Below are 11,364 nucleotides of genomic sequence, written 5' to 3' on the forward strand. Positions count from 1 at the left end.
CACACTTGATGACGAAACCCTCATGTCCTCATGTCTTTATCTTTTTCTCTTTCCAAATTTATTTCACTGTACTATACTCCTTCAATAATTTCTTGAAACCCCTAATCTTTTGGATTTCTGATTATACTCCTACTACTTCTACCACTATGGGATTTGAATCGACAACTGCATCTCTGTGCTAATGTGGTATGGCAACTCGAACTGATGTACGTACGTACGAAGTTCTACGTTGTGACTGACTGACGAAACCCTGGAAGATGTGAAATTATTCACGTACCTTGGAAGCATCATTGATCAACAAGGAGGATCGGATGCAGACATAAAGGCGAGGATTAGCAAAGCAAGGACCGCATTCCTATAATTGAAGAACATATGGAACTCAAAACAACTGTCAACTAATGCCAAAGTGAGAATCTTCAATACGAACGTCAAGACAGTCCTACTGAACAGAGCTAAAACGTGGAGAACCACTACAACCATCGTCGAGAAGGTGCAAGTATTTATAAATAGTTGTTTACGTAAAATACTCAACATCCATTGGCCGGTTACCATCAGTAACAGCCTTCTGTGGGAGAGGACAAACTAGCTTCCAGATGAAGAGGAAATTAAGAAAAAACGCTGGAAGTGGATAGGACATACATTGAGGAAATCACTAAACTGCATCACGAGGCAAGCCCTAACTTGGAATCCGGAAGAGAAGTGGAAAAGAGGAAGGCCAAAGAACACATTACGCCGGGAAATAGAAGCGGATATGAAAAGGATGAATGTTAACTGGAAAGGATTGTCCAGGACAGGGTTGGATGGAGAGTGTTCTTGTGCGACCTATGCTTCTGTACCAGGGATGACAGATGTAAGTAAGTGGTGATGAGCCGATTAATATAACAAAATCTTTTCTTTAAATCGTCTTGGTTTACATGAAGTATGATGAAAGTAAACGGGACGCATAAAAACGATTTGTATTTAAAATTAAAAATTTTACAAATAAATATTTGATTTCTTGATATCTGCTGATAAATTTACAAATTATATAAACTGTTCCGATGGGACGTCATAAACACAGAATTTGAACGTAAATCCATTCTCTGTGAAAGTATCCGCTGGTATATCAGGTAGACTAAACAAAAAGAAATTAAACTGGTCAACAAGACAATATTTTGGAAAGACATATGGAATTCAGACTGCTGTTTTTGACTTTTGAAATAATCACTCCCACTTTACCAGTTGATATTCTTAACTATATTCAAATGTTGAAATCAGAGCGGTGACAACAATTTAACGACTGTTTATTTTTGGCACCAATATAACTACTAGCTGACTGAAGGAAGGAGTTAACAAATGTATAAATAAATTTCAATCGAAGACTATTTGCTTTTCTTAGGGCTTCGTGTCCATTTCGGGGGATTATAACATCAATTTTATAATGTTAAGGCCTATCATGGAATAAGATATGTTTCTAATATTCGCTGGCTTTCTATTCATCCTTTGACATAATGAAACCTACTGAAAATCATCTGCTAATTCGTTGAATATTTTCCGACATCGTCTCTATACTTACAAAAGACAGACCCTAAAAAAGTTAAAGCTATACGAAAACACTTACCTAAGTATGTTTTGAACAATAATCAACAAGGATCGACAATGAGATCATTTATCTGATCACTATAGATATGATATGTTAGTTATCTGAAGTCAATGTCTTACAAACCACCGACATCTTTCTAAAAAATCCCTCAGATATAACAAACTTTCCCAAACTTTCGCTGAACAGCATTAAGTCCACATGGTATTAGTTTCAAGACTTCAACAAGCAAATAGACAAGGTCCCTCAGTTTCACATAAAATTAATCATAAACAAACGTACAGGCGAAAAAATATGAATACATATGAGTGGACGCTTTTCATGGTTGCCCCCCAAATGCCCTGGTACGGTCGAGAGTGGGGAGAGTCCGCTCTTCCTCTCGAAATGCTCTCACATGGCCAGGTGTAATATAGCCTCTGCCAGGGAAGTCCTACTCACTGCCTTCTCGTGGCACCGGCGTTGTTCACAAAAGTGAGAGGACGAAAGGTGAATGTCCGGCGCTTTAACCGGGTTGGTGGACACGGAAAGTCCACCTAGGGGAGTTGGAAAACCCTAATTCCATACCAATGGTGCACATGGGCTCCAGTATCCTGAGGGAACAAATGGCGTATGAACCAATTATTGGTCACCGGCTACTATGGGACTGCATCATCTCCTTACGATGCTCCACTGCTTTGTGGATCAGACCAGTCAGTCAGTCAGCTACAACGTAGGACCAGGCACATATATGCATCGGTCCAAGTTGCCATACCTCGTTAGCACAACAAGATCAACACCGGATTCATAGTAGTTAATTTAGTGGTGGTGGTAGTATATAAATTATAGGTTGTATATAAGGATATAGTATAGGAAGAAAGACAGATACGAAGCGATTTTAATCTTATAGTTTGAGGGAAGATAAAGAGTGTATACACCTACTCCATTGTGATCGATTCTGAGCCATGTCATACAGAGTCTCCAACCATTGGTTACGGTAGTCACACGGACCCCAACCAGGTAGTCTGCATCTGCCAACATGGCTCAGACTAGAAGTTAGTGACTTCAAGCACTGGTGCCACGCCTTGGTTTGGCCGCCCCTAACTCTTTTCCAACCATCCCCTACACTAGTCAGCATAGAGCGTCGTGGTAATCGGTGTTCAGGCATACGTAACACGTGGCCCAACCATCTCAGTCGATGAAGATTCATCACCTCATCAACTGATTTACCATCATTCCCTAATACCCTGTGTCTAACCTCACTATTACTTACCCGGTTATCCCAGCAGACGCGAGCAATATTTCTAAGGCATCTGTGGTCAAATACTAGTAACCTACGAGTATCTTCTACTCTTAATGGCCATGTTTCACAGCCGTAAAGTAGAACAGAGCGAACTGCTGCGCAGTATACTCGTCCCTTAATTGATAGACAGATATCTCGTCTTCGCCATAGGTGACGTAAGTTGGCAAAAGCCAAACGAGCTTTTTGAATCCGTGCTGAGATTACGTAATACACCAACCCATTAGGACTGATCAGACTTCCAAGATAAGTGAAGTTGTCGACGCGTTCGACTACTTCACTCCCTATCTTTAGTTTGGGTGTTGATGCAGGCCAGTCCTGGAGTAAAAATTTACATTTGGATGGGGAGAAACGCATCCCAAACATTCTGGCATTATTACTGAGTTCCAACAGAAGACTCTGCATTTTGTCAGAATCTTCACAAAACAGGACTGTCATCTGCGTATTCTAAGTCGCTTAATGGTCCCCCTGGTAGGAGATCAATTCCTGAAAATTCGGTCGCAGAGAGTGTTACTTCCAGCAACAGGTCTATAATGAAGTTAAACAAAAATGAGGATAGTGGACAACCTTGACGGACACCACTTGAGGTTGTAAAATCATATGACAGTTCGCCATAAGCTCTCACTCGACTGGTAGTGTCCGAGTAAAGAGCCTTCACAAGGTTTATGTACTTCTGAGGTACACCTTTCAATGACAGACACTGCCACAGAACCTCTCGGTCTACAGAGTCAAATGCTGCTTTCAAGTCAAGAAAAACTATCATTTTCGGACGCCGATAAGCATGTCTGTGCTCTGAAACTTGACGAATGGTGAATATGTGGTCGATACAGCCACGACCAGGTCTGAAGCCAGTCTGATTTCCTCGTGTTTGCAGTTCACGAGTCTTAGTTAGGCGCCCGATAATTATTGAGGCTAGTATTTTAGATGCTATGTTAGTCAGACTAATCCCTCTATGGTTATCACAGGATGATTTTGACCCTTTTTTATATATTGGGACAATCAGTGATTGTGACCAGTCGGATGGGATTACGTCCGTCTCCCAGATTTTAGCCAGAATATTAGTCAACCTAATCGCTAAAATTGGACCACCATATTTAAAGACCTCTGGAGCCAATCCATCTGGACCAGCTGCTCTTCCTCGTTTCAGATTACTTATAGCCTTTTGAACTTCAAGTAGGGTCGGGGGGCCTACTTCAATGTTCCATTCAAGTTTTCTGGGAATAGTGGGTAGTTGTGCAGTAGCTGAAGGCCAGCTAAACTGCTCCTTAAAGTGTTCCGCCCATCGTTCTAAACGTTTGGGTTGAGAGCAGATAAGGGTTCCGTCTTTTTCCGAGATTGTCTCACTTACACTTGACTTCTTAATTCCGGTTTCTTTTATTAGTCTGAATAGTTGCCTGGTGTTGCCTACAGCCGCTGCCTTTTCCATCTCTTTTGCTTTCGTTGCCCACCACTGTTCACGATCGTTCCTTAGACTTTTAGTTAACCTAGATCTAATTTGTTTACGCTCTTCGTCATGTTCAGAGCCTGATGGGATGAGTTTACGCGAATCCATCAGTGAAATAGACTTAGAGGAAATCCACTGGTTTTTTGGAGCCCTATGGTTTAAATGACTAATAGATGTTACTGCTGTTTCCACAGCTGTTTGTATGTCTTTCCAAGCAGCATCTGGGTCAGTCTCGTTCACAGAACTGCCTAGATGTGAACTCAGTTGTTTCTGGGATTCGCATTTGGCTTTCTCGTCCTCCAGTTCAATCCTAATGGGTCTTCTTAGTGTACTTTTCCTGCGTCCATTGAGGCGCAGACAAATGCGCGCTCGTATTAAAGCGTGATCAGAGTCTAAACAAGTATTCCAATACGAGCGACAATCTTCTATTGAGCCTCTCCAACGATGACTGATGACAATATGGTCTATTTGAGTCCATCGTTGGTTTGGTGCAGGTGGTCGCCATGTTAGACGATGTCTCTCCTTATGCTTAAAATTAGTGCTTGCTAAAAATAAACGATTGTCTGAGCATAGTTGCAACAGACGATCACCATTATCGGTTCGTTGGGCGGGAATACTAAAACACCCACCTAAATGTCTTTCTGTTTGATTTGAGCTGCCTACCTGGGCATTAAAGTCACCCGCTACGACTACTATGTCTGAGCGCTTAGCTTTCTGTAAAAGTCATCTTTCACTTCATCATGGCTGCAGTCAGTGGGAGCGTAGGCAGAAACGACGAAAAGGCAACGACGTGTGTCCCTATCCTTCCGAGTTCTTACGGAGCCATTTAGCCGGACAGCACACAGGCGACTATCAACAGGAATCCATTCTAGTAGTGCCTGTTCTGCCCTTGTACTTAGTGCTACGCCTACACCTGCAAGTCCGCGAGAACTAGCCAACGGGTCGCCAGATACACGAAGGGTGTATTTCGTTGGCTGTCCATTTTGGCGAGGTGAGGTCAAGTGAATGACCATACTGGGATCCTGTATGCGTGTTTCGGAGACACAGCATACATCAATGGCACGAGATTCTAGGGTTTTAGCTAAGGAGGCCTGTTGACCGATTTGGCATAGGGTACGTACGTGAAGGCTCCAATGTGTAGTTTGGAGCGAGGTTTTAGTAGACCTGGGACAGCTTTTCGCGCACTAGAATCGTTGGCCATGGTGACACTTGAGGAGGAAACCGAGAGAGGAAGTTTAGTGTTGAAAGTCAAGGTAGAAGGAATAGTAGGAATTGAAGAAGGAGATTGATTATGAATACAGTGATCTTGAGTGCTGTTAGAGGTATGAGGGCAGTTATCACTTCCCGGTTGCCCACACCGTGGAAGGGTTCTTCTAGAGATACCTGAAAAGGAAATTGGGTTAGAAGTGGTCTTAATGACCTGAGAGCGTGACCGCAGTGCCCAAGGGACAACTGCTTGAGGTCGGTCACACATGACCTTTTTGTGGGTAGTTTTTGTGTTAGCTCCGTTCTTCAAAGGACCTTACCGCCGGAGACGGATATCCGTGGGATAAGGCGAGGTGTGCATTTTTAGGGTCGACCTTTTCTAACCCCACCCCTCCTTGTGGGAAGGCAGCATCGCTGTCATGCTGGTTGTCTGAAGGAAACACCTTACTGCTGTCACACCTCTGTACAGTCAGCAGTACGACTTCGCCTTCGGACCTTGGGTTTGCTGCTTTTAGTCTCACCGCTCTTCAAACGACCTGCCTGGCATGGTAGGACCTTGAGGAACGATTGTTCCAGCCAGTATAGCTCGGTTGATTCATCACGATAGGCAAGCCCGACCACCACGTCAAGGTAGCAGCAACGGTCGGGATCAGACCTTTAGGTCAAAGATCCCGGGTGTAGCCCCTTAAGAAAACCACCTGCTTCAGTTTGGGCATCTGAGCAGTATCACAGCCCTCACACAAATCAAATGAGATTTGTGTGGTGCATATGTATCTGGTACCCCCTTGTGCCAATATTTATGTATATAAATAAAATAAATAAATTTTCAAGGTTATAATAGAGAAGACTATTTTCTTGACATTTAGCAAAATCGTGCTGAACACAGGTTCTCTTAAAGGAAAATCACTGATGGAGTCTCCTAAAAAGCCGTAGATAATGTGTGGTGTTTGATCGACAAAGCTGTTTTGGAACCGACCAAATTTAATCACATATTATTAATATTCTGCGAGTGCGAAAACTAAAGCCTATGCATATTTATAATAAGTCCTACATTGTTTATGACTGACTGATGTATTCAGAAAAGACGAATATATAGAAAGAGCAACATTTGAATAGAGCCATATGAACCCATTTATTTCACTAACTCCCTAAAACTCCTTAGGGACTAAAAAATCCGGTGATGATAATGATAAACAGTTAACATTTTGAAAGACTATTAAGAATGATTTTACATCTGTCGCCCTTGAATAGTCCGCATTCTATGCTACTATCTCAGTCGACACTTTTTGTAAAACTAACAAAAGTATGTAAATCCATTTTTAAAACAACTGATATCCACAAAATAGATGGACCATATTATTCTACTCAAATGTTGTACATGTTTCATTGAGATTTAAGTAGAAGTAGAATTGTGATAAAAAGTCCTTGAAGGTTTATTGGATCTTTAAATACGATGACCATGAAATACTGAACTACAAACAAATTAGTAATTTCATTCATTTATTTATAATTATCTATAAAATAAAGATCCTTACAAGAAGTACTGGAAAGATTAAAATACTTACTCAACTTTTTTCAGCTTATCCCAATCGACTTTTGGGAAATAAGTGTCGCAGTCCACCTCACTTAGTATGTGCGTACAATAGATACGAACCGGATATATGGACTGTTTTAAGGCTTCCTAAATTAAGAAAATATAGGTTGTCTGTAAATACAAAAGTCTAAGTGTAAATAATTCGAACTCAAGTGCATATAATAATTTCGCCTACACAATAGACTTCATAAAGTGCTCGTGGCTGCTGTTTTGGTTAAACCTGAAAAGAAAGAATATTTTGTGGTTCCTTTTAATGCCCAGTGACATACAAAACCCTTAATGAATACCAACCATTCTATATGTGTACGTTCATGAATATGGTCGTACCAATGACAAACCGTTTTTTCCGAAATCTTAGCCTAACACCCGTTAGGCATCCAATAAATGAAATTAACTCTGCTGAATTTCCATTACGATCACATCTAAATAGACATAAGAAAACACTTCCTTACCCCTAAGGTAACACTTTCAGATAGACATGTTTATCAAAACTGAAACCGTTTTCTAGACACCTTCGAAACAGATAAGTGGAATCATTAGGTCCTTTTTCTATTTCATTCCTTTCCCACTCGCGTTCTTTATGACTCATTATTTTACTATCGTAGACTACATAAATACTCTTAGTTCTTTGTTGTGCATCTTGACATCTTCTATATAGACCTACTTAAATCGATCAGAGATACCAGTTTTTAAGAACAGACTAAGTTAATATAAACGAATAATGATAATAAAATCACTAGAAAGAAACATATAAAATGATGAATTTAATAAATGGAGGATAAAGGAAACTAATGTATCGTTAATAATGCAGTTAGTTTTTCCATCTATCTGACCGTTTTTCTAACCAATAACAGAGCAAAAGTTAATAAATCTTAAGAAATAATACAGAAAATTTAGTAAGTCCATACTTTCTATGGTTGATCAGTCTAGAATAACTGTGCGAAAGCCTCCAGAGATACAAAATAGGGCATAAAAATCTAACTCACTTTGTAAAGACGATACCCACCGATAATAAAAACCTCATCTACTATAGAGCTGAATTCTTCATTATATAACAAGTCAATCGCTGCATTAAGACTGGGAACAACTTGAACAAACGATGGTGCGCTTGAAATGGTTGGTAAGTTATAAATAGGAATTACTGTGATAGCGTGCTTGATACCACTATGTTAATCCTATCCTTTAGTGGTTTGAAGCTCTCTGGTATAGATTCCCATGTAACTCTCCCCATAACAACCGCATTTTTGAGGCCTGGATTTATTTTTAGGCTAAACACTTTACCTGGATGAGCTTTGGTCGTTACTGTTTTGAAAAACTCCATGTCTTTCCTGAAAACAAGTGACAAGCTTAGTACATTAGTGCAACATTCAGATTATATAACGATTACAATAGCTCACTAAAAGCGAACGAGTTAAAGCGATTAAGTAATAAAGTGATGAGACTTTTCGACTGATTGCTTGTTTACATTACACTTTTAGGAGATTCTATTGCTAATTTTATTGATCAGAATAATATATGAACCACATTGAAGGGATAGTTAGCCAGTCAAAAATAATGTAGAACCTGTACGTATGTATATCGGTTCAACTTGCCATGCCCAATTAGCATAGAGAAATGAAGTTGTCAGGCTAGTCCCCAGAATAGTAGAGATAGTAAAAGTATCAGTGGTAATAGAAAAAATTAGGCATCAAGTAAATGAGTAGAAGAGAAAATATAAATTAGTGAAATAAAAACAAAAAAAGTCATAGGGACTTTAGAATATCAGGATTTGGGAGAAGACAAAATGGATGCGTCTAGGCCATTGAAAGCGATTTTGAGCAGTTTCATTTAAAGTTTCTGACCATTTGTTATGATAATCACGTGGACTCAAACGAGGCAGTCTGTACCTATTAACATGGCTGAGTTCAGTTGTCAGTGACTTTATGGACTGTTGTTATGTTTTGGTTTGGCCGCCCCTACCTTCCAGCCAACTCTTGAACAAGAAATAATGAAAATGCAATTTATTTATCATAAACAGATTCATGTAACCTACTTTCAGCCATACCTCTTACATGAAGGTTATTGATACTATTCTGGAGCTAAAAATTAAGATCATGTATGGTTCGAACCTATGATCTATAGACCAAAAGACCTACCCTTTAAAAAACCGAATAGCCGCTACTAGATAAAGCCACTCTTCGGTGGAAAACCAATCTTGAAGAATATTCATTTCAAAAACACGATCTAGTTACTTCGTTGGGACACACCTACTTTACATTAACTATACTCATTGAAGTATCCATAAAATGTTGACAGCAGCCTGCTTACAATCGCCACGTATGAAGTTTTGGGAATAATTGAGAAGTCTTTTTACGTAAGTACCTCTGTGTTTTGGTGGTTTTCAAGTAGGTAAGACCATTTTACATATAGTCCAACAGCCTAATGAAAATATGCACCAGGTTTGCTGTATCACGACGTTAGTCTGGCTGTAAGAGGATAAGTGTATAATATATCGGTAAAATCGTTTTGTGTTGAAAAATCCGATTAAATTTTCATTGGTGATTCCAGAAGTCCCATTTTCGGTCATTATAGTCTTCAAAAACCTGCTAAGACTTGATAGAAATTCCTAGTATATATTCGTAGGACTTGAGAACATGTTTTACAGTAAGGCAGAATGGCCGTTTTATGAGCATTACTGCCTTTAAATACTGAGTTTGATGCCGTGATCAGTCTACGCATATCATCCCAACGATCCCACTATAGCATATTATTCTCAGATACTGGGGATAAGTATATAAAACCACTTCGACTGTTTTATGACAACTACATGGGATGAAAGATGTATAAGTTGAATTAACACCTCGACTTGTTAAAAATCCGCTGGCGGTATACCAAATATCCCGAAACTTTGTGGCCTCAGGCATTGTCAAGGATAGCTTAGAATAAAAGGTGTTTTTCCTGATCTGTAAAACTTTTTCGTGATTGTTTTCTTACTCAAGTTGTACAGTTCAATACATAGTAACACTGCTTTTACACATTAATTTATGATTAGGCACCTTCCCGATCCCAACTATTTACTACAGCTCTACTTTCCTTGGCAGTGTATTAGTGAGGTGGGGTGAAGTCCATTGCTCACTGCCAGAACTCACATTGATAATGGAAGTTTTCATAGAAACACGCAACCGTTGAAGCATCAATAGGAAAATTACAAACAAAATTATCCATAGAAAGACTATTGCTTGTCGCGCAAGCTTGACGGTATCAGTAACTAACTTTTAAAAATTGCAACGCTATAGCCAAGTCGGTTTGAACACTATTCTTATCCTTTACAATAGAATTATGATCCAGGTCCTAAAACAAGGACTCACACGTGTCTCATAAACTGTATCTAAATGCATTTTTTCGCAAAGAAAAGCAACACTAATATTGAGTTCTGAAATTTATATACTCAGCTTTGATAATTGAGGTGCATATATTACATATGTTGATTGAAAAATACGCTGAACCTATATATATACAACCCCAACCCATTATTAAGTCTAGAAAAACACTAAAGGTAACCATTGCTGATTGAGTAATCACTGAAATATCTGTCTGCGCCAATCTTTTGAAATAGATATCTGCAGGGAGTTGGTAGTGGAAGGTGATAACAGTTTAGGTAGAATTATATCCAGAATTTAATGGCCGTTTAACCAACATTTAAGGGTGAGCTGTTAAAAAGACATGGTCTATTTGAACTGTCTAAAGTTTTTATTTCCTTTCAAAACCCTGCAAACTATTCGGTCTAAGAATTACAAATGTTTATTTCAAGATATTAACAGACTCAGTATGTTATCGAAGCTGATCCTTACTTTATTTTCCAAGGTAACCCTCCACCCTTTCCGATACCCCAGTTTTCAGAAACTGCCACAACAACATTTAGACGCATGTTTTATCGCGGAATTGACCTTGTGGTTCACTAACGCGGGTACTGTCACTATATAAAATATAGTTCAAATGGTTGTCTTCATTAGTAGGGACAATAAGTCTATCGACCTATAACGATGTGACATTGTGAATATCCAACCTCGTTTTGAATGTATCAACAAAAGGTGCTGATACTACGTGTGCTGATAGAGAATCCCAGTAATTCACTACTCGGTGCGAGAAACGTAACTCAAAACAAACAATTTGATCTTGGATTTTGAACTTTCTTAAAATGTCCTCCCAGATAATCAGTCCCATATGGAAGGGAAAGATAAGACATACTAATACCAAATTCATAGTTCAGTATACGACAAGCCAAT

At 39.4% G+C, this 11,364-nt stretch overlaps 1 protein-coding gene across 1 annotated transcript; it reads right to left on the minus strand.

Moving 5' to 3' along the window:
• Window positions 1–977: 977 nt before the first annotated feature.
• Window positions 978–11,006, minus strand: Smp_175230 (dihydrofolate reductase; the record flags this gene model as incomplete). The annotated part of the gene is made up of 6 exons (XM_018797062.1): window positions 978–1,114; window positions 7,071–7,186; window positions 8,086–8,206; window positions 8,242–8,350; window positions 8,381–8,427; window positions 10,930–11,006. 6 exons carry the CDS (start codon window positions 11,004–11,006, stop codon window positions 1,024–1,026), a joined length of 561 nt encoding a protein of 186 aa, XP_018652141.1. The 3' UTR covers window positions 978–1,023.
• Between the last annotated feature and the right edge of the window lie 358 nt (window positions 11,007–11,364).

This window comes from Schistosoma mansoni, chromosome 4, assembly GCF_000237925.1.
Source record: "Schistosoma mansoni strain Puerto Rico chromosome 4, complete genome".
Lineage (NCBI taxonomy): Eukaryota > Metazoa > Platyhelminthes > Trematoda > Strigeidida > Schistosomatidae > Schistosoma > Schistosoma mansoni.